This window comes from Rhinatrema bivittatum, chromosome 2, assembly GCF_901001135.1.
Source record: "Rhinatrema bivittatum chromosome 2, aRhiBiv1.1, whole genome shotgun sequence".
NCBI lineage: Eukaryota > Metazoa > Chordata > Amphibia > Gymnophiona > Rhinatrematidae > Rhinatrema > Rhinatrema bivittatum.
In genome coordinates this window covers 504,892,495-504,916,373 of record NC_042616.1, presented here as the reverse complement: position 1 = coordinate 504,916,373, position 23,879 = coordinate 504,892,495, and the positions used below count along the sequence as shown (strand labels likewise).

The window sequence follows — 23,879 nt, the reverse complement described above, 5'->3', positions numbered from 1 at the left end:
GGAGGACCTTGCAAGACTGGGAGACTGGGCATCCAAATGACAGATGACATCTAATGCGGACAAGTGCAAAATGAGGCACGTAGGGAATAGCAACCCTAATTATAGCTACACAATGCAAGGTTCCACTTTGGGAGTCACCACCCAGGAAAAGGATCTAGGTGTCATCATCGTGGATATGTTGAAATCCTCTGCTCAGTATGCGAAAGTGGACAAGAAAGCAAATAGGATGCTAGGAATTATTAGGAAAGGAATGAAGAATAAAACAGAATAACATAATGTCTTTATATTGTTCCATTGTGCAACTGCAACTTGAGTTTCGTGTGCAATTCTGGTCACTGCATCTCAGAAAGGATATATTGTAATGGAATTAGAAAAGGTACAGAGAGAGGTGACCAAAATGATAAAGGGAACAGAACGATTCCCCTGTGAGGAAAGGCTAAAGAAGTTAGGACTCTTCAGCTTGGAGAAACAGCTGAGGGGAGATATGATAGAAGTCTATAAAATAATGAATGGATTGGAACAGGCAAATGTAAAGTGGTTATTTAATCTTTCAAAAAGTACAAAGACTAGGGAACACACAATGAAGTGACTAGGTAATATATTTAACACAAATAGCAGAAAATATTTTTTTATTCAATGCGTGATTAAACTCTGAAATTAGATGCTGGAGGATGTGGTAAAAGTTGTTAGTGCAGCTGGGTTTAAAAAAAGGTTTGGACAAGTCTTTTGAAGAAAAGTCCATAACTATTATTAAAGTGGACTTGGGGAAATCCACTGCTTATCCCTGTGATAAGTAGCATGAAAACTATTAACCTTTTGGGATCCAGCCAGGCATTTGTGACCTGGATTGGCCATTGTTGGAAACAAGATACTAAGCTTGATGGACCTTTGGTCTGATCCAGTATGGCAAATCTTAAGGTCTTATGAGAGACCAGAAAATTCAATAATTATTTCATCCTGGGAGCGGTGAGTTGTGTGCCAGCTGAACCCTTGTTATTATTTAGGTGATCCTTCTTAATCACTTTTTGAGCTAGTAGTAAGAGTTAGGTTAGTAGAGGGAGGGTACACCATTTCAGAACAGCATCTCCACAGAGTTGTTGGAATGGCCTAGCCCCATTCTGGTATAAAAGCAGCATGTATCATAGCTAGATGTAGCATTTTTTTTTTAGTTAGTAATAAGAGGAGAAGGAACTATTTTTCTTGAGTTGATTTTTCCCTTCCTATTTTTAGTGTGCCAGGCCTCATGACTTGGAATCTACACTGGATAGGAAGGGGGCAATTGCCTTGCTGGTACATAACCTGTCCAGTAAGAGTGCCTCAGGGTTGTTTAATGTATTTTTTAAACTTACCCTGGGACTTGGCCTGGGTTAGGGGACTTTTGTGGAGTCTCTTCCCTTGGGAAGGCCAGGAGTAGAACAGATTCCACTGCTCTCCATCATACAAACCATGAATGGATCAGGGCATGGGTGTCAGAATGGGGTGGGCCACAGAAGCCATGGCACTGCCAACTTTGGCCAGGGCAAGTCATATAAAAAAGTGGCTCTTGAATACCGCTGGCACTGGCAAGCAGAAGAAAAGACGACTCCTTCCCCATTTCCCGCCTGCTTATCAATGCTCTGTGCCTCCCTGCATTCCTCCCCTTTTTGTGTAGCCTTAACTTCCACCATGAGAAAGTGGCACAGAGAGGTGAAGGTCTTCTTCAGCTTTGCTGCTGCTGTGGTCGCCACCATGCGATTGCTCAGATATTTGCTGCTGTGGGACCTGACCGACCATGCTATAGCTCTGTTCTCCCCCTGCTTTCCCAGGTGAGCTGGGTGTTGGGTAGAGAATGGGGATGAGAACTGAGAAGCACAGGATAGGGGTCTGGAGGAGAGCAAAAGGAGGGAGGGGAAGAGAGAAAACAAATGAGGGGTCAGGTCATTTAGAGAGAGCAAGAGGAGGGGAGAAGGATGAAGGGGCTGAAGTGAAAGATGGGATGGGGAGAGGAGGGGCTTGGGCAGAGAAGCTAACAAAGGTGGGGTGAGGAGAGAGAGATGGGCTGAGAGGAGAGGACGGGGCAGGGGGGGTGAAAGCAGAGGTGAGGAAGGGAAGAGAAAAGGGAGATGGGGAGAGAGGTGGGATGCTGAAGATGGGACAGAAGAGGGCTGGGAGCAGGGGGAGAGCAAGAGGAGGGAACTGGGGCAGGAGGAAAGAGGGAGCTGAAGAGAGAGATCTTTCTGTTGTTTTTGTGGGGTGTATTATGTTGGACCTCTGAGCCTTTGTTGTTTTTCTTGTTGTGGAGAGGGTGTGATGTTGGGGCTGCCAAGTCTTCATAATTTTTTTCTTTTTTTGTGAGTTGGGGAATGTTTGCTTGGGGCTGTTGTCTCTGGCATTATTCTTGTTGGGGGTGTTATGGCACATAACAGCCTTCACACCCCCCCTAAAGCTTGGGAGTAAATGTATTTGTTTCAGATTTTTCAGAGTCTGAGCTTCTTGGGGTTTGTGTTTAAGTTTTTGTTTACGCACCTGTAATTTGTGGTCAATTGTTCTGAAATTGGTGACGGTCTTGCTACCATGGAGAGATCTGTAGCGGTCTTGCTCATTGTGTTTTCCAAACAGGGGGTGTATTGATGTTCTAAAGCCAATGTAATATTTGCAGTTCTGCAGGGCTGTTGGGAGTCCTGTTAGTGCTGCTGTGGTATGGCAGGTATGCTACGGATGTGTGGAGTTTTTGATTTCTTCCACAGTATTATTTGCCTGGTAGTGCAAGGAGTTTGTTACTGTATCTTAGGTAATACCAGAACTTTTTTTATGGTTAGGTGTGTGTGTGTGTACGTGTGCATGTGGAGGAGCAGAGCGGGAGGAATATCCTACAGTGTCCCCATTGTTGGAGATGTGTGTGGTGTGTGTGTTTCTGTGCATATAGAGCATATATTTACAGAACCAGAAGAACAGGATTACAGGATTGATGTCTGGTTTCTCTTACACTTAAGACAAGAATGAACCTCTCGCTTAAGCCAGGATTTGTTGGGTATGATCTCAATCTCTCACATTTACTGCTAGTGCTCTTCTTAATATTTGCATGGTGCCAAAATGATTTCTTTCTGAAGTTTGTATGGTGTGATATACAAGGCAACTTATCAAGATCAGATTTGAAGTTCTTTTTAATCAGGCAAATGATGCCCAAACAATTAGTGTTGCGTTCGGCGGCTCATGGGTTCCTCCTGCAAGCCGCTGCCGCCGCATTTACCCCCAATGCCGCAACCTCCCGGAGCTGCTCCGATGCCGGTCTCCTTCACCTGATGTGGCAGCAGGCCATGCTGCGGCGCGACTGCATCCTGCTCAGCACTCTCAGCAGTATGACACCCATCTCTCTCATGCATATTTATTGTGGATATCCTGAAAACCTGACTGACTGGGAGTGTCTTGAGGACTGGCTTGAGAGCCGCTCGTCTAAGGCAGTGTTTCCCAACCTTTTCGAGTCCAAGGTACACCCTACATTAACAAACATCTAGTGCGGCACACCAGCCTCCACGAGGAAGACATGGAGAAGACTCGATGGTCAAAAGAAGAACTAGGGATGCACTGAAAGCCCTGCCAGTCTCTGCCAAATTTTAAAATAAAGGGACCGAGAGGATGGAGGCACACATGAACTCATGACAACAGACCATTTCCCTCTATATACCAGTGCAGAAGGGAGAAGGCGGGGTGGTGCGGGCAGCCCATCAGTTAGTTACCTTGGTTGCTTCACGTGGCTGCCAGAGCTCCTTCGCTCTGCTGCTCCCAACACTCAGAGTGAGTCACATCCAGTGCTCAGCGCACACTCTCCCTGTCTTTCTCAGCTGGGGATAAGTCAAGAGGCTAGAAGGACTCAAAGGAGGAAGCACAGGAGGGAGAAGATGAGGAGGTTCTCTACGCACTGCATGTGCCAAACAAACTTCGTGTGCCTGGCTCTCCATGCCCTGCATGCTGCCCATTAATGACCACACACCACGGCTCATGCGCAGCTAGGAAGAAGAGGCAAGCATGATAACCCATGTTCTACATATTTAAGAGCCATCTCTGGTGCCTCTTGTTGCTGTGAGGTGCTGAGAGCAGAGCCCAGGTGCTGGTCTGGATCTGAGCATCAGGCAGCGGTGACTTTTCTGTGGCACACCTGATTTAGGTCTGAAGGCACACTGGTTGGGAAACACTGGTCTAGGGGGTATACTGATTGATTTCTTCCAGCAATACAGACATTGCTACTGTGCCAAAGTTTTGCAAAGGTTTATTCAGCTCACCTCATTATTTATTGTATTAGGATAATTACCTCAAAAGTCCTGCAATGAAGGTACATGGTTTAGCTGTTTATGTTTGCTTTATTTTGAGGACTAAAGCTCTTCGTTTTTAAAACTGATAATTTACCTTTTCCATGAATCTATAAGCTTGCTGTTATCCGAGGTCAGTTATTTGCCTTCTAAATTTATACTGTAATGCAGGGGTGGCTAACTCCAGTCCTCAGGAGCTACAAACAGCCCTGGTTTTCAGAATATCCACTGTAGGCCTCCATTATATGCAAATATATCTCATTCATATTCATTGTGGATATCCTGAAAACCAAGCCTGTTTATAGCTCTTGAGGAATGGAGTTGGCTACCCCTGTTGTAATGATTTGTTAGTTTTGGCTAACAAGTGATTCTTATGTAAACAGGTATACAGCCTGCTTGCTGTTTAATCTAGTTAAAACCAAGCAGAAATTGCAACTAGTTTATTTGTTACTTGCTTATTATGTTGGTGAGTTGATAACGCCCCTTGACCCGGGCTGCGGAGCATGAACTGGGGCCCAAGAGCAGCAACGAGAGTGAAGACCATGGAGATCATTAGGTCACGGAGTGGGAACTAGGCGACGGTGTCTTCCCCAATTCAGATAAACGAACCTGCACTCACTTTTTTCATCCAGATTCAAAGAGGAAAATTAGGAAATGCTATTCTTCTAGGGCACTGCCAACCCCCCTCCCTCGGCACCAGTGGCTTGATTATCCAGGAGTGGGGTGGGCATCATATTAGGGAACCTTTTTCAGCCGAACCATGCTACCTTCCTTGTAGGTTCAAACGGTTTCACTGACCTTGTTGATCCTACAGTTTCAAATAGCTCTTTTACTGACCCCCCTTCCCCTTTAAGAACTGCATTCATCATTCTCCTTCTCAAAATCTTTCCTTTCACCCAGCATCCTTTGGCCTAATTACCTTCTGATCTCCAGCTTTCCTTTATTCGGTACAGTCGCAGAGAAGTCAAATCTCTGATCCAGGGCAGTTGGGCTGCACAGGCCCCCGCTGTCACTTCAGAGTAGCACCAGTCTGGGTTGGGGCGGGGGTCAGGAGAAGAATTCTCCCTTTCCCCAATCTTTGGAGCTCTGGGACACCGCACCCCCACCTCTCCCCACTGCATAGGGCATCATAAGGGTGGCCTTGCTCTGATCACGTTGGCACTTAAAATATCCACGGATTCTTTTCAGTCTGACTTTTCCTTAATGAAGCCCTCCTCTGTGCTCCTGATGGCTCTTATTCCTGCCTAGTCCTGTTTCACCTCAGCACTGTGTCTTTGAGACATTGGGCTGGACTGCAGTGCTATGCTGGGGGGGTCTTTGGCTCTCTCCTCTTTAGTTTCCCATTGCTTATTCTTTGCTCCCTGTGCTAAGCTCTCTTCCACCCCCAGACTCATTCCCTGCATGTACCCCCAAGTTCTTGATTTCCTTCCTCATGGACAACTCATTTCATCCTTTAATCACAAAGACCATTTTTTATGCTGATCACACTCAACCATGCATCTTCCTTATTTTGGGGGGGGGGGGGGGGGGGGGGGGGAGGGAGAGCATCGTATAAAGGAGATAACCACTGGATAGCTGTGAAGGAAGGGGTCATTGCTCTGTGGTCCAAGAAAAGGGCCATGGAGCTACAAGCCCATAGGAGCAGCAGGAAACTCCTGGGCCAAAAGAAAAAAATAAATAAATTCTATTGTAAAATTACAACCAGAGGCAAGGAGCGCCCTTGTATATCAGGGCTAGTCAGCATCACTTTTAGTTGCCTGCTGAAAAAAATTGGGTGAGACTTGAAAAAGTCATTATTAATAGCCCATTCAATAGTTTGTTAAGAAGGTCGGCATGGTAAAACCTAAATATAGCATCTGCCATGCTTTTCCCATGATCTGCCCACCATTTTGACCTTGATTCGTGAGTTAATGTTGGCATGGCGCCTTCTGTAACAAATCAAGGAGCTCGCTATTGAGCGGGCTGGGGAGAGGGAAAGCCATCTGGGTGATTTGAGTATTCAGCAGAACATTATGCCAGTTACGTGTTCCCCTAAAGCCGCCTGCTTAAAGTCACCCGAGTATGTTTAGCACAGCTATTCTCCTGGCCAGGCTCACCTGGCTAATGGTAGCCGGGCAGTGCGGAATGAATTAAAAAAAAAAATTAAAAATATTTTATATACTCTTGGTTACCTTCTTACTGATTTAATTTATTTCTTACCTGTACACATCCCTGAATAACAGCAGCATTTCCTGCACTCTCACCAGCACAGAACAGCTGGCACCGCTACGGCAGTCTAGATTTTTCTCTACAGTGACCTACAAAGTTTACATGCAGATGATGTTTTCAGAAGACCAGCAATATTTAGAGTTAGAAATAATTTCCTCTACTTCACAGTACCAAGAAGGCCTTGTGAGTGACATTCTATACAATACCTTTATAACCAAAAAAAGAAAACAACAGCATGTATTCAGAAAGAAACATTTATCCAGCCTCAGATTTCCCACAAAAAAATACCCATTGCATGTGCAACAGACCATTGCAGGGTTACCTTTCCAGCCTCTGCATGGTCATGGCCAGAGTCTTGTTCAGTTCCTCTATCACCCTGCAGCCTGGAGGGATGGAAGGGTGGACCGGCACTGAGCTGGATCCGGTAGACAGGTGCTGGCTGCCGTACTGAAGCTGGTGCTGATGGGCTGCTAACTGGGATGGGAGTACTGTGTGGTGGTGCTGCTGGGAGCTCTTCTGACTGGAATAAGAAGCAAGGATGTGGTCTGGCCCCCCTAAGGGAATGCAGATCATGACTTTCTTTGGAGGCAGAGGAGGTGATAGCTTCCCCGGCATACAAGGCAATTTAACAGGGCCACCAGAATCTAAAACAAGAGGATAAGACACAAACACGATGTCATTCTTTGCCAGATGAATTTGCAAATATGACCAGCAGCATGCCTGCTAGTTCTGATACTATGATAGGAACATTACCAAAACAATACTAGCGACATGGCAATTAGATCTGCATAGTACTGTGAGGAAATTATAAGGAGGAAAGTGCAGACCAAAAACTTTTGCTTCAATTTATTTTTTCCACTTTGGAAGGTGGGGGGGGGGGGTCTTCTTTATAAAATTATTAACATGCTTATTAATTGCTCTATGAAAGACCGGAAGCGATTTACAAAATAATATTAAAATATACAAAAATTACATCACATTATAGTCCACTTAAGCATAATAAATAAGCATACAACGAAAATCCATACCATAACAGAAAATAAATCAAGCAACCCCGCCACAACCTAAAAACCCATCAAACCATCCCATCAACCCAGCACACTACAATCCATAAAGTAAAATGTTTTTTGGTTTCTTTTAACCTTTATTTCAGTTCAATTTGTTTGCCAGACTGAAATAAACATTAATGTTAGGGTGAAAAAGAAGCTGGACCCAGTCTTGGACCAGAGTCTGCCCTGCTGGAGGGCCTGGTGCTCTGCTCTGAAGCCACAGGATGGGTCTCATTGACTGCAGGCTGAAAAGGCTTGCTTGCTTCTAGGCCTTAGACTTGCAGCCCCTCCCCTGAGGACTTGGATTGGTCCTCAGGAGTTCAGAGGGGATCACTAGGGCTAGCTCAGTGCTCCTGAAAACTCAAGGTCTACCCTGTCTTGCAGATCACGCATCCAGATGGTCTGTAACTGTGCCTTGCTTTGTTTTGTCTCTACTGAGTCCTGATGTGAATACCCATGACTCTACTATTATATCCTGTGCTCTAGTTTATGAAAGGCGAAGATAACCTGTTTTCTGTTAAGAGTGAATAAACCTTATCTTGATTATGGAAGATACCAGTGTCTTGTACCTTGTGTCAAGCCCCAGCCCAGCCCTAATCTGCCAATTAATAAACAACAAAAAAACATAACAGGGCTTCTTTGGACCTCCCCCAACCCTTTCCAGGGCCTCTTTGGCTCCTTCTGACACCCACTCCCGCCGCCAATAGGCAAGGGCCTTACCAGGTGCCTCCAACCTCACCCGTCCCCTTGCAATTGAGCCGGGGATCTCTCTAACCTCACTTACCCCTTTGTTGGGGTCATAAGAACATAAGAAATGCTATACTAGGTCAGACCAAAGGCATCAAGCCCAGCATCCCGTCTCTGACAGTGGCCAATCCAAGTTCCAAGTACTAGGTAGAATCCCAAACAATAGGTCCAATCCTTCTTGCTCATTGCCTCCAGGAACTTGTCCAAACTCTTTTTGAACCCAGCTATGCTAACTGCTTTCACTACATCCTCCAGCAACAAATTTCACAGTTTAATTGTAAGCCAGGACGGTAATTTTCAAACTGGTGCACTTTGGCGCATAAGTGTCAGCGTGCACCCAGATTCACGGCCATTTTATAACTTGCGCGTATGTTATATAATAGCCTGGTCGTGCGCAGGTGTGTGCCCAATTTTAAGTGGCACGCAAATGCCCAATTCTACTGCATAAGTCAGAGTATTTTATAATGGGTGCGCGTCCATCTCGTTGCCAGTTTCACCAGTTTGTCCACCAGTTCACCCAGTTAACAGCTAGGACCTCCAAACTCCCTGGTAAGATAGCCTGCACTCTCCCCAGTTATTCCAGACCCTTTAAACCTGGCAGAAATGGCCAATCTGTTTTATTTTTTAAGATACTCCTCCTTCATAGCAGAAGTGAAGTTACTCAGCAGTGGACCTTGGCATGCGCTGGGGCGTGTAAATGTTTATGTGCACATCTCTTGGCCATGCCCTGAAATGCCCATGCCCACACCGCATCCCTTTTTGAAATCGAGTTAGATGTGTACGCAGTGGGAGATACGTGCACATCTGGGCGGCTTTTACAATCGGTGGGTGGGTGCATGCGAGCCTGACTTTTGAGCACCTCTCCCGATTTTGGCACGCGCCGGGCTTTTGATATTCACCTTTTAGTGAAAAAATACTTTTTCTGACTTCTTTTAAAAGTGCTACCCATTAGCTTCGTGGAGTTATCCCTAGTCCTACTGGAAAAGGTAAATAACAGTTCCTGATCTACTCATTACAAACCACACATGACTTTATAAACCTCTGTCATATCTCCTCTCAGCAATCTCTTCTTCATGCTGAAGAGCCTTTTTTGTCTTTCCTCATAGGGGAGCAGTTCCATCCCCTTTATCATTCTGGTCGTCCTTCTCTGCACCTTTTCTAGTTTCGCTAAGTCTTTTTTTGAGATGGGGTGACCAGAACTGCACACGATAAATTGATACAGCAGCATTTTATGATAACTTCTGTTTTATTTTTCATTCCTTTCCTTATAATTCCTAACACTCTATTTGCTTTTTTAACTGCTGCCACACACCGAGTCAAAGATTGCAAAGTATTGTCCATTGTGACTCCAAGATCCTTTTCCTGGGTGGTGACGCCTAACATGAACTCAGCATCGTGTAGCTATTGTTTTTAGTCTTGTTCCCTTATGTACTTCATTGTGCACTTACCCACTTTCACTTTCCAGCAAGAAAGGGGCAGGAGCGTTCCCCCCCTCTCTCCTGCCCCATCAGCAGCTCTTTAAAAATGGGACCAGTTGGCCCTGATACCAGCACCACATGTGATGTCAAAAATGGCACCAAGCTGGGCCCTTCACGTGGCCAGGATGCACCTGCACCTGACCAACCTCACCTTACCTTAGCATTCAAAACAGACATGCAAGGTGATGAACAAAAACATATAACCTCCAAGAAGAGAATCCCATCAGTACTTCATCATGGGCCTGATGGATCTTATTAAGTACATGACTCATCCCGAGCTTGCCAATACCAGGGGTCGCCAAGTTTTTATGAAGGCCCGGAAAAACTACAGAGCATGGAAATCTCTATTCAAAGGTGCCATCTCAGAAATGAACATTACACCAAGCGAGGAGATTAGCTTGTTAGTGACAATGGGTGGGGAATGAACCTTCAGAACGCGTAAAGAGACTAAGGTCAGCGCATAATACATAATTCCCTCGGGTGGGCCTCACTGTAATGTGGCAAAGACTTGAACAGTGCCCTAGGGTACCCTAGAAACAACTGAGGGTGCCCTGCTGAAGAGGATCGAGCTCGGAGATCTACTACTGGAACTCGAGGCAGCTAAAGCTGACCCATATCTTCCAAGCCTCAGGTATCTCGAATCTGCCCATGGAGTAAGGCCAGCCTTGAAGGGACTGCCAGACAGCCTGCAATAAAATTGGGCTTCCCAAGGTTCCGTTCAGTGGCTGCCGGTCACTGCTACCTTCAGTTTATGCACAGTAAGACTTTTATTTATTTGTTTTGGCTGTTACTGAAGTTTGCAGTTGAAGAAGAGATCTCCTTTCACTGCGAGTAAAGACCAAGTTAAGCTGTCTGTGCATAGGAAAGGTGTAGCAGAGGCAGAACAGAGAGAGAGAGAGAGAGAGATGGAAACAGGCTGGAGAAGAGCAAGGCTCCTTTTTTCAGAATGCTTTCCTGCCACAGGTTTCCTCACTCCTCTCACTTACTTAAGCATTTTTCCCCCATAGACACAGAATGGGAGAAAAGCCTCAGTAAATCAGGTCCCCAAGTTAGTGCTGCCCTGATCGGCACTTAAACATTAGGGAAATAACACAGAGGTCAATTTTCCAAGGGATGTAACCAGATAAAGTAAGGAGTTGGCCAGCTAGAACAAAGCCTTTGAAAACTGGCTGGGCTATGAGGTTAAATTTAAGTTTCACTGGGTGCCTAACTTTAGCCAGTCCAACTCTGGGTGGGCACAAGTGTGTCGTCATTAGGTCGGGGGAGGGGGGGGGGGGGAGAGGGGAATAAATCAGGTGGCTGGCACTTATTTTGGACCTAATCTGGGTGCTGTATTAGTACATCCCCTCCATCCTGACTGTAGAGATTAAAAAAAAAAAGATTCAGATCATGAGCTCCTCTTGCCTCCCTTCTTTCCTGCACTGTACATCGTCCCCCACATTCGGTCCCCTTCCCTCCCCCTTCCTCCAGACTCTCCGGATTTCGAAAGCAAAAAGACTTCATGGCAACCGGTCATCGCCCCTCGCTCCTATCTCTATATCTATTAAAAAAGAAAAAAAAAAAGCCCTTATCACAGCAGATCCTCTTCTTCCCTCCCTCCTGAGTCTTAAAAAACAAAGGATTCCTCCTTCCCTCCGTCCCTCCCCATCGTCACTCAAAACACAAAAGTATCCTCAGCTGCTCTCCTCCCTTTCTCCGAAGATATAGTGCTGGCTTGTGGTCCCCCCACCCTCCTTCTCTCTGTTGGCCAAAAAAGGAGAATGATGCCTGGGGATCAAGGGGTTTTTTTTTTAAAGAGAACTTAGCTGGTTTGGGCCTGATTTTCAGCACTCATCACCTCAGGTTAGCTGGTTAAGCCAGCCGGACTAAATCTGATCAGTCACATTTTGATCGGCTAGATTTAGAAGAATTTTCAAAGGTAAACCCAGCCGCCTGGGTTCAACTGAAAATTCACCTAAAGATGACCAGTTGAAATTAGCCGTTTATCTTATCCACTAAGCCAGCTATAAAGGTGGACTTCCGAGGATCAGGAACATCCTGGGCCCTACAAGAAAATGGCAGCAGGCATATAAAGAACTAAAAAAAACAACCCCGGCAATACCAATTACTATAGAAATGGTTAGCTATAGCAGCTAGGACAGTGCTTGGGAAACATGAAGGGGGGAAAATATTCTGATGCTGCCTCCTTTTTAAAAATATACTGTTATTCCAGCACTCGGCGCGCATTCACATGTCATGAAGGGAACGAACTGGCAGAGATAGGAAAAACATTTGCAAAACGCTTCCCTTTGGACAGCCACAGTAACTCTCTTTGGGGGGGGGGGGGGTGTGTGTGCGTGTGTCGCGTGCGGTGAACACTGCATCACGAAATGCGGTGTGCAAATTCGAAAAATGTATTCAAGTGGGAGAAGTAAATGGAAATGAGGGATGGTTAGCGTGGCATGCGATAGAGTAACGCAGGTTTTGACACTGGGAATAACTACACCTTTTTTCTGGGCGCTAGCAGCCAATAATGGTTTTTTTTTTGCAAATTTTGGGAGCGAGAGAGGGAGAGAGAGAGAGAAAGAGGCTCTGGGGAGGCAACCATATAAGTCAACTTTTAATACCACTGTAAGAGGGGGCATTATGAACTCAAGGCGAGGTTTTGGTGGTGGGCTAGGTTTTGGGGGGCAGTTTTACATGCACAGTCAGCGGTACGAACAGCACAGTTGCCATCAGTAAAGATTTTGTGTGATTTTGGAGTGACGAAAGGTACAAAAAGTTGAGATTTATACAATGTACTCTCCATCAAGCTTGATGCACGCTCTACCTAGCTGCTATCAAGCTAGATTGAGAGTACAATGTACAAATCTCATCTTTTTGTACCTGTCATCCCTCCAAAATCACACAAAATCTTTACTGATGGCAACTGTGCTGTTCGTACCGCTGACTGAGCATGTAAAACTGCCCCCAAAACCTAGCCCACCACTAAAACCTCACCCCGAGTTACTAGTAGTTCCTCTTATAATGGTATAAATAGTTAACTTATATGTCAGTCTCTCTCCCTCCACCCCCCCACCCAAATGTGATAGTTGTGGGACTTCTCAGCTTGCGATGTGAAAATAACATGGGTGTGTGATAAATTTAACTCACGTTGCGGTAAAATACCTATGTGATATGGTACTAGGAAAATTACTCTAACTAAGCCCCTGTTTTATCGCAGGCGCTGTTTTCGCAAAATTTACAGCAAAATGATAAATCTAGGTCTTAATTAGCTGGGAATTCCCACCCCATTCAGATTTATCATGTTAAATACCTTTGCTTTCCTTAAAAAAAAAAAAAAAAAAAAAAAAGTGTTCTGAAAACAGGCCAAAGAAAACTGTTTCTCCAGGAACAAGCAGCTACTGAAGAGGAAACACATCTGTAGAGCAAAGGTTTATTTTCACTGACAGTAACTTTGTACTAACTGGGAATTTTCCAATTCATGGATCGCACGTTCACTTGGCAGTTTTCCCCTGCTCCTTTGGGCTTCCAGGTAAACTAGAAGTGGGGCTGGGACATGGCACCATGGGTCTTCATTGGCAACTAGTCAGGGATTCTTTCTCCTATTTTATATTTCCTCTCAGCTTATCTAGGCCAGTCAAGGCAGCGCAAGTCCCCTGGCTGACGCACACACAGCAGGCCTCCTTCTGGAACCCTGCCAGCATGTACCCTAACTCTGCCACTAGGGGTCACTGTTGCACAAGGGCTTTCTCTGCAGCAGCATTCCCGGACAACCTAGCAGCGGAAGACCAGATCAGGTAATCAAACCCACTGCCACTGAATCACCCATGGAGAGGGGGGGTCTTAAGTATTTGACACCCAAAGTATCTTCTAGGCAGTCATTGCTAAACAAGGTCCTTCAGGATGTGCGCTTTATACCCTTGGACCTACCATCACTTGAAAAGACCAGGGCAGGATAGCGAACTGTGGTCCTGGAGCATTCAGGATATCCCACAATCAATATTTCGGAGATTTGTTTATATATGCCATGGCCCCAGTTTGTGGTCAATTTATATATTTTGGTTATCCTTAAAACAAACTCAGTCTGTAGCACTGGAGGACTGGAAGCCAGCTGAACTGGGCACATGTCTCAAAATACAAGTCCAGCACAAAAGGAAGAAATTTAGAGGGGAGACATTCAAAGTTCAACATTCAGCGAGCACAACTTTGGCAAATTCTGACACTGTGTGAGGACTGAAAAATGCCAAAGTGTCTTACAATATGCACATGAACCAGAGAAAAGGTTGGAAATTAGGAGTGGCAGAGGCAGAAGAGAATTCAGAATGCTCCTCCCATCTTGCTAGGAAGGTATGAGCAAGTGTTAATTTCTGAGCGCAAAAATGTGCGGGGCGGAGGGTGACTAACTCATAGCCTCACCAACATGCATTTGCATGTGATGAGCCCTATTAGTTTTGGGGCGTGTTGGACGCGCATTGTGGACATGCTAATCCCCTTATAGCATACGGGGCTGTGAACGCGCGTCCAGCCGTGGGGTTAAACAGTGCACGCGGAGGAGTGCACTGTTCTGCATTGGCCCCCCTTGTGACCTTGGGCGAGTCACTTCACCCTCTGTTGCCTCAGGTACCATCTTAGGGGGGTCATTTACTAAGCGGATCGCACGCGATAGGGGACGTTTCGCACACGAAAAGTCCCTTATCGCGTGCGATACCAGGATGGGGGCGGAGTTGGGGCGGTGTCAGCCCCGGAAGAGGAGGAGTCGGGGCGGCACCGGGGCTGACGCCGCAAAGAACTGCGCCGACAGCAAAAGGTTAAGCACCTGTACCGCGGAGGTGCGATCGCTTCCAGCTAGCGCAGGACCTCCCCGCCCCCTGTTTCGCCCCCCCCCGTTATCGCGGGATTCGCTGTGCCTTGCGGCATTAGTGAATCCAGCCCTTAGGGTCTGATTTACTCACTTTTTTTCACTCACAGACCCTCCTGGATAGGGAAATAACTGCAGCATCTGAATTCTAACTCTCCTTGATCTCGGATTTGGGAAAAGCAAGTAATGAAATCTAAAATCCAAATGCAAATACATATTACATGCTAGCTCTAATGTGGGAGGCACATTGGGCTTTAACGCCTGCTGTTTGAAGATACAGTAATAATACCCAGAACTCAGCAGTGTGAAACTGAATGCAGCCACTTTAACACCGCCGTCTTGTCCCCTGCTGCCCTAGTTAACCAGAGAAATAGGGCTAGTGAATGTGGGCTGCAGGGGACCCAGGGGAAGGTAGAGGAGGTTAAGCTCATTAATGTAGGGCATCTCTTTCTCACCCATACTCCTGAAAAAAAAAAAAGAACTGGACCAGCAGCCCCGACCTTCCACTCCAAAATGAGAATTGGGCCTCTGTGTCATGAATTCCCCCCCCCCCCCCCCAAAAAAAAATCCAACCCAAAAAAGATCTTCCAAGTCCTGAACCACCCCACCCTCCCAACCCAAAAAACCTCCTTGCAGACCTGGTGGTGGGGGTAGCTGTGCCCCCTAAACTGGCACACTCTCCTCCTTACGATAAAGCAAGCCTTCCCCGGCTGCTTTTCCTCTTGCCTGCAGGGCACTACATTCAAAGAGGTGCCAGCTGACCCGATCCGGTACTCTGTCCTGCATGCACAGACCCTGACCTGCATGTAATCAGCACAGAATGCTCTTATTCTCCTAGGAGGACAAAAGAAATGTGTTCCCTTGCAGCAACTGTTATCAGTTAATTCAGAGTCAAAGCGTATATCGTGTGCAATAACTCATTTCCTTCCTGCCTTGTTTGTGACTTTCATTTGCAAATTTGGAGTGTGAAGTCAAATGAGGTTAATTCTAGGTGAGACATTTCTCATTTAGTCTCTGACGTTGCAGTTGTCTTGCGGAGGGCAGTGGGTAGGAGAAACAGAAGACAGATTTTGTACAAAACTCTCGCTGCTAGCATTCACTTTTCAGAACGGTCGGATTCTCAAACTTAATTACTCTGAGAGAATTAAAAAAAAAAATCTGTATACTTGGAGAGATAACTGGTAATTATTTCTTTTTTTAACTACCAAAATACAATTGTCCTGTGGGCTCTTATTTTTTCTAGAGGCTGCTATCATATGTTCAAGATGAGAAAGAACACCATGTGCTAAACAAGGAATATACTGTACTTCAGGCACAAGGGCCTGCATTCAATTTTAGGTATGGTAGGAGGGTAAGGAGGAGGAGCAACATGGCCACTTCATGTGTCCCTCGGAAATGAAGAGGACAGGAGAGTGTCACAATCTACTACATTTTTTTGAAGGGGTTAATAAACATGTGGATAATGATATTCCAATTGATGTGGTGTATTTGGATTTTCAGAAGGCGTCTGACAGAGTCCTTCACGAGAGATTCCAGAGAAAATGAAAAAGTCATGGGATAGGAGACGATGACCTATTGTAGATTGCGAACTGGTAAAAAGACAAGAAACGGGGCAGGAGCAAATGGTCAAATGGAGTAAGTTAGAAAGTGGAGTGCTCTGGGGATCTGTACTGGGACCAATACTTTGTAATATACAGATGATCAACTATGCAGATGACACAAAATTATTCCCAGTTATTAAATTACAAGCAGATTGCAAAAAATTGTATGAGGATTTTATGAGACTGGGAGACTGGACATCCAACTGGCAGATTACATTTAATGTGGACAAGTGCAAAGTGATGCACATAGGGAAAAGTTATCCAAATTGTAGTTAATGATGTTAGATTCCATACTAGGAGTCATCAGCCAGGAAAAGGATCCTAAGCATCATCTTGGACAATATGTTAAAATCTTTGGCTCAGTGTGCAGCGGCGTCAAAAAAATCAAACAGAATATTAGAAATTATTAGGAAGGGATTGGAGAATAAAATGGAGAATATCACAATACCTCTGTATCGCTCCATGGTGCAACCGCATCTAGAATACTGTGTGCAATTCCGGTCGCCACATCTCAAAAAAGATATAGCTGACCTGGAAAAAGTACAGAGAAGGGCAATTGAAATGATAAAGGGGATGGAATGGTTCCCCTATGTTGTGATTCCTCTTGTGGGAGAGCCCCATGAGCGGCTTCATTCACCTGAGCCGCTGCTAATGCCACCATCACCGTCTTGCCTCTACGTGTGGCCGGAGCGCTGCTTCATCCGACGTCACTTTTGCCATCCTTGCAGCCTGGAATGCCGCCGCCATGGCTCCTGCTTCTGCTGGTGTGCCTAAGAGCACATGTGTGCGTTTCTTCAAGATTTAAAGGGCCCATGGTGGGAAAAGCCTGCAGTGCCCTCAGATGACATCATCTCCTGGTAGCCCTAGCAAAGGGCTCCCTTGAATGCTTCCTGTTGCCTTCACAAGGGTTTTTGATCCTGTGGTCTTCTGCCTCCTGTCTTCACCGTTGGAGGTCCTCCATGTCTTCGTTCCTGTGTTGCTCCTGGTCTCTTGTCGTGTTCCGGTTCCTGTGTCTCCTGAGTTTTGGTTAAGTCTTTGCCTTGCTTTTGAATCCAAGTCTTCATCTTGTTCTTGGTTCCAGCCTTTGTCCTGTCCAGAATCTTCAGAGTCTTCATTGCTGGTCATGTTTCCAAGTCCTGAGCCTTCGTCTTGTTTCCAAGTCTTCAGAGTCATGTCTAAGTCTTCGTCATGTCTTATCTTGAGTCCACAGCTTTCATCTATCCTTCCGCTCAAACCGCTTCCAAGCAGCAGTCTGAAAGGGCTTTCAAGTGGCCGGAAGGCTACCCCAAAGACCAGCATTGCATTGCTGGGTCTCAGTTCCTGGTGCGTGTTGGACATCCAAGTGTTCCTGTTTCCGAGTCAAGAGTGTTCTCGGTTCCAGTTCAAGAGTGTTCTTGCTTCAGCCTAGCCTGTGCCCAGATGCATTCACCCGCCAGCGGTGTGGACCATGACCAGTCCCGGGGTTGTGCAGGTTGCATCACGGCAGAGGGACTCATGCTCCCGAGCACCCATCCACGCTTGCAACACCCTATGAGGAAAGGCTAAAGAGGCTAGGGCTCTTCAGCTTGGAGAAGAGACAAATGAGGGGAGCTATGACAGAGGTCTATGAAATCATGAGATGAGTGGAATGGGTAAATGTGAATCAATTGTTTACTCTTTCAAAAAATAAAAAGACTAGGGAACACTCCATGAAGTTACTAAGTAGCACATTTAAAAGAAATTGGAGAAAATACTTTTTCATTCAATGCACAATTCAGCTCTGGAATTCATTACTGTAGGATGTGGTTAAGGCAGTTAATGTCGCTGGGTTTAAAAAAGGTTTGGAGAAGCTCCTGGAGGAAAAATCCATAAACCATTATTAACCAGGTAGATCTGAGGAAAGCCCCTGATTATCCTCTGGGCGTAAACTATATGGAATCTTTCAACCTTTTGGGATCTGGATTGGCTGCTGTTGGAAACAGGACACTGGGCTAGATGGACCTTTGGTCTCACCCAGTATGGCAGTTCTTATATTGTAAGAAAGAAAAGCTTGGGCAGGGAAGTCATACAAACACCACTGCTGACTGGAAGTTGAATGCATCCATAAAATACTCCCAATTCAAAAAGGTGCAGAAATGTGGTCATCATGGACTGAGAAATGCTTTCTCTACTTTTCCAACGAACTTTTGCAAATTTTTTGTGCCCATCATTAAATCCAGGTGACTAAGCTGACATTTTCTTTCTCAGCAATGTGAAAGGGGGTGAGGTAAGGATAAAGCATGCAGGGTGTTTGGATAGCACAACGTATGCACTGGTAAATCAAGAAGTCAAATGTTCAGGAGAAAGAAATGTTCTGGAACAATCGAGGCGGTGGTGGGAGGATGTAAGAGATTCAGAGACAAGGGTAGCTCAGAAGAATTAGTTGTGACCAGAGGAAGTTAGGCTCTCTGGGATGCTGTAGCTTAGATAGGGCCCATCATTTCCTGCAAATTTATCATTGTATATTACAATGAAATAAACAGGAGAAAAACCAGTGGAATAAAATGACTCTTTCTTCTGCACTGATTTTTACAAAAAAACATTGATAAATTCCCATAGAAAAATAAAATAAAAACTGAACATGAAGAACCCTAAGTATAGAGTATAGACTGTGGGCCGGATTTTAAAAGACTTACGCGCGTGAAACCCCGGGGTTTACACGCGTGGCTGGGCCTTACGCATGCCAGGCCAATTTTCAAAGGGCCCGGCCACGCGCGTAAACCCCCGGGTCACATGTAAGTCCCGGGGTTAGTGAAAGGGGCAGTCCAGGGGCGGGGTGGGGCGGGGCTAGAGGCGCCCGGCACAGCGGCCATTTGCTGCTGTGCCAGGGGATCGTGTGCAAGCAGGGTGATGGTGCGCACAACTTGCTCCTGCTCAGAAGCAGGCACAAAAAGTAGGACAAGGAATTTGGGGGCATTTAGCATAGGGATAGGGAGAGGGCAGGATAGGGGAAGGGGAAGGGAGGTCAGGCTAAGGGTTGGGAAGTTCCCTCCCAGTCCGCTCCTGGGTCAGCAGCTGCCGTTAGTCAAAATGGTGCCAGTCGCACTTTGTCCCTACTATGTGACAGGGGTTACCGGTGCCATTTGGAAGCCCCTGTTACTTGGCAGGGGCAAAGGGCAACCAGCGCCATTTTGACTAATGGCTGCCACCGGCCTGGGAACAGGAGGTTGTTCCTGGGCCCCCTGCTAGACCACTAGGGATTTTTTGGTGAGATCTGGAGGGGTCTGGAGGATGGGCTGGTGGGGGGGGGGGGCTCTATGTTTTAATAAATAGGAATGGTTGAGGTGGGATTTTTTTCTTTTTTTTTTTTTAAGGTGCTTTTTTTTGGCTCCCCTCCAAAAAAAACCCAAGAAATGTGGTGTTTTTTCCTATCATTTTTTGTTATTCCTGAAAAACAATCAAATAGGAAATAGCATCTTTATTTCCTATTTCATTGCAAATGAATTCCCATCCCTAATATTTCTTACTTGGTACTTACCACAACTTATTTTCAAGTGACATGCATAATATCCCTGATGCAGGCCTGAATGCCAAAACATTGCCACAATGGGTCCTTTCCAAACTATGTGCTTTTTTGTCTTTGTGCCTATCAGTTGATCTAGTGAAGATTTGGAATAGCAGGCTGTGAAGTTGTTTTTATACATTTATGGTTTTATATATGTGCCTATATGTACTTTTCATTGTATATGATTTTATAGTATATATAGATATTTATGATTTTATTGGTTCATTGTTGAAAATATTTTAGACATTTAATTATCGGCTATTTATTGTGTATTCCATACTATCCATCCTCTTTTTTTTTTTGCTCATTTAAAAAAACAACACAAAATAATTGCACATCCCTAAAGGCCTATCTGTGACATATTTGGGATTCTCCAGGATATGCAAGATGAAGAAAAACAGATACCCAACACTGAAACAAGGAAAGCGGCAGCTTTTCTTCTGGAGTTCAAGAATTCTTGTTTTATTGCTTCTTGCACATTTGGCCCAAGAATGCGCCTTAGGCAATTAATAACAGAATAAGGTTAACGATGCTTTCCCACAGTGATGCTGATTTATCATGACTGATGGCTCACTTCCACAGATAACGCAAGTCCAATGAAAGCATAAAGCCCAGTAGGACTGTGCAGCTCACAAACACGTGCCAGCTTTCTTCCCCCCCCCCATCGAGATACACAGCTCAAACCTGCAGGATCCTAAGACTCTCATGTGCTTCATCCCAAATAGCTGCCTATCCAAGACAAACATTCACTTCCAAACACTTTATTGCATTTTGTCCGGCTACCCCTACCTAATCCAAGCAGTTTCCTTCTCTGATCTGGATCCAGGTGCCAATCTGAACATTGTCGTAAGGTTATTTGCTCATGTCAGTAAGGCCACAATCTCCACTGACGGCGCATAGAAATTCACTGTGTGCGCAGCTGCACAGGCAGCTCAGTGAACTCCCGATAGTAAGATGGAGCCCTGGTTGAAAGCAACCAGCAACCCCTGGGGAGCAGTAACAGCTAGGGAGGGCGGAGGGGGCTTAAAAGCAAGACCAAGACTAACTCCACGTGGTAGAGGCAGGCACTAACAAACTGACATGTATCCACACGCACAACACACACGTCACACGTACATTCCCCTTTCAGATTTAACTAGCAGGTCCCTCTATGGACAGAGCACTACCAGTGATTAATGCCAAACCTTCACCTTAGGCTTTTAAGCCAGACAGGACATTGACAGATACTGAATGCTCTGTCAAGAAGGGATTACAGCTATTATAAGCTAAAATTTGTTTTAAGAGTTTCAAATTCTTTTCATGATATAGCTTTTTTTTTCTTTTACATGAGCAATCTGAGTAGCTGAGTCAGTGAAACAAGATATTCCACAGGGATTAACTCCCTGCAATCCAGTCAACCGTATTTTGCAGAATCTAACTAAACATTGTATTTAGCTTATATACATATTAGCACAGGGGACATATTCAGACTTGTTCTGCAGGGGGAACATGTGAATACACAATTCACTGACGATCACAATGAGAGACAGCAGTTTACAGTATAATAAACAGGCACCGTTCACAACAGTTTGATAATAAGAGTGTGTCAGCAAGCAGGACATCATTACACCTCAACGAAATCCATACAGGTTAACCATAGGTCAATCTTCTAGTACACACTGAGGCTTTGTCCTGTATTGAGAAACCTGTCCAGATAAGTGTTTGCGTCTTTTCTGGTTCTCCTTGAATCAGGGCTCATCCGAAATATCAGTTGGTATCGCATTGTTTTGTTTGACTCTGATTAACTTTCATTTACAAGAGTTTTAATTTGCAATTGGAAATGTAAAAAAAAAAAGATATATCTAATGCTACTTTCTGAGTTTTCTGAACTTTTAGGGTGCATGATAGTGAGGACCGGGTTGCCAATTGTTAACCTGAATGGGTTTCGTTGAGGTGCAATGATGTCTCCGGTTTGCAGATACTGTGATCGTCAGTGCTGTATCCGAGATAATATATTTGGCTCTTTATTTTGTGATTATAATACACGATTCTTTTACAGGATCAGAGCACAGACGAGCTTGTGAACCCTTTACTTACCCGTTATGTGGTTGGCAATCCTGGCAATGGGTTTAGGAGGCAGGGCAGGGGGCTGCTTGAGGAGGGAGAGTTGTTTCACTGGAGTGTCCTCATGGTCTCTGGGGAAAGCAGCAGATTTTTTGGGGGGCAGTAGCAGGATTGGCTTAGTTGAAGTATCTTGGGACAGGGCTCCTGGTTCATAGGATTTGAGAATTTCTTCCGATACTGGAGGACACAACCACATTAACAGACACAACAGAGTTACAGGCAAAGCAACAAGCATGGCAGTAAAGACAAAGCAGAACAGTCATGACAGTTAAAAAACATGACTACGACATTTTGCCCAGACATGGTACAGAGAAAAAGACAACGGCTGGTTTTACAGTACGAGACATTCTCAGATTATAAATCCCTACACTGGAATACAAGCGCCTCCAAACAGCTAATGGACTGATTTCATGTGACAAGAGCGGATTTAATGGTTAAGAGCCCCATAGCAGTGCCAAGGTGCACAATTATCTCATGCGAGTCTGCTTGGTTCTCTCCAGAGCCACCAAGCTGTGCTAGACTAGTGCTGCCGTAATAGCAATCTTCCCTTCCTACAGGCTCCAGCTTCATGAGTGCTTGAGCATCCCCATCAGACCTGCCTTCCGTGTCACCCCCTTTAATATTCTGGACCCACGACAGATGGAGAGAGAGGAAAGAATGAAGAGGTGACCCCGAGAGGCAGGTTTGATGTTAAGGGCAGCCATGTCCCATCTCCCCTTCTGAGATGGGACACAATGATCAGCACACAGGAGGTAACAAAAGCCAATGTCGCACTGTGCACCACGAGCTGCTGGAATGGTCTGCTGTGTAATTTTTAGGAGATTGTTTAAAAAGCAGTCATAAGTGACCTGGATTCTCAGGAAAGACGCCATCTTTTCAGTCTCCCACTTTAATTACAGCGTCTGTTCGAGAAGCAGGCTGAACAATTATTTATTGGAAAATATCCTACTAGAAATTAGAACAAACACAATTTAATGGGGTTTGGGTGCCAACATTTTCTTCTGAGTTCTATTTCATTCTTGAGGAAAAGTTAGTGTTTGGAGTTTGTGAGAGCTTCTCTTAAAAAGCTACTTTCATGGTTCTAGAGGCAAACAAACTGGGGCACTGTTGTGCTGACAGCCATCAGAAATGTGTGTTAATCCCATATAGCCAAAGTACAAATACAGGCTAAGCAGCGCAGGCGGGTCCTAAGGGAGCGTGGGTATGTGTGGTGGTGACATGAGGGGAGGAGGAGGACCTATCGCCATAAAAACATATTCACATCTTTTACTCCAAATAAATGGGGGGAAATACATTTTTGGATGGAAATAAAGAGATCTTGGAATAAAGGCAAAGGGGAAATGTAATCAAGAAAATCACAATTTACTATTTTGTAGAAATGAGTCAGTACTGCTACCTTGACATAAATGTCTGGAGCAATGACGTTTGCATGGTGTTAACTGGCACAGCCCGTAGGCAGCATCTCCCTCCTCTCTCTATCACTGGTTAGTGCCGGACACTTCCTGAGCAATCTATATACGTCCATGGTCTAATTTCTTTCTTTTCTTAAACTCAAGACTAATACTCAGTCCTGGACATGTTTTAGAGCAGGAACTCCATTCCAGCTGGTCTCACTAGATAAAAGTTGTCTGTAAAAATGAGACCTTTGCACTCTCTCTTCTGCTCACTGCGGGGAAGGGGGGGGGAGGGGGGGAAGAAATTCCTTAATATTTGCTAATATTGTTCCTGCCTAGTGAATAATGCTTTAAGAAGTAGGAGGATCCTTTCAGAAGGAAGGATTGTTTCTTCCTTCTAAGCAGTCCATAAACACTGCCCTGACAGGAAGCGGAAGAGCCATGCAAAATAAAAATACGGAGAAAATAAACACATAACCCCCGCCTGGATACTCCATGGATTCCCCTTTCTCTTTCCTTTTAAAAGCAAAGAGGGTGTTCAGGGAAGGAAGCAGCGTGATTTAAGGACGGCCATCAAGAAGGCACAGAAAAAAACGAAAGAAAAGATCGAGGGTCTAAGAATAGAAGAAGGAAATAATAATTTGCATGAA

The 23,879-nt window shown here is 45.2% G+C and overlaps 1 protein-coding gene across 7 annotated transcripts in view; it reads right to left on the bottom strand.

The window, feature by feature from the left end:
- PHACTR1 (phosphatase and actin regulator 1) overlaps positions 1-23,879 on the bottom strand; it is a 647,384-nt gene that overhangs the window by 80,820 nt on the left and 542,685 nt on the right. For 5 of the 7 annotated variants that reach the window (XM_029590669.1, XM_029590672.1, XM_029590668.1 and 2 more), the window contains 2 exons: positions 21,809-22,012; positions 6,817-7,138 (listed from right to left, as the gene is read on the bottom strand). In XM_029590669.1, coding sequence (XP_029446529.1) covers positions 6,817-7,138; positions 21,809-22,012 — 526 coding nt within the window. The remainder of the gene's footprint in view (positions 1-6,816; positions 7,139-21,808; positions 22,013-23,879) is intronic. The other 2 variants (XM_029590673.1, XM_029590670.1) reach the window with 1 other exon arrangement.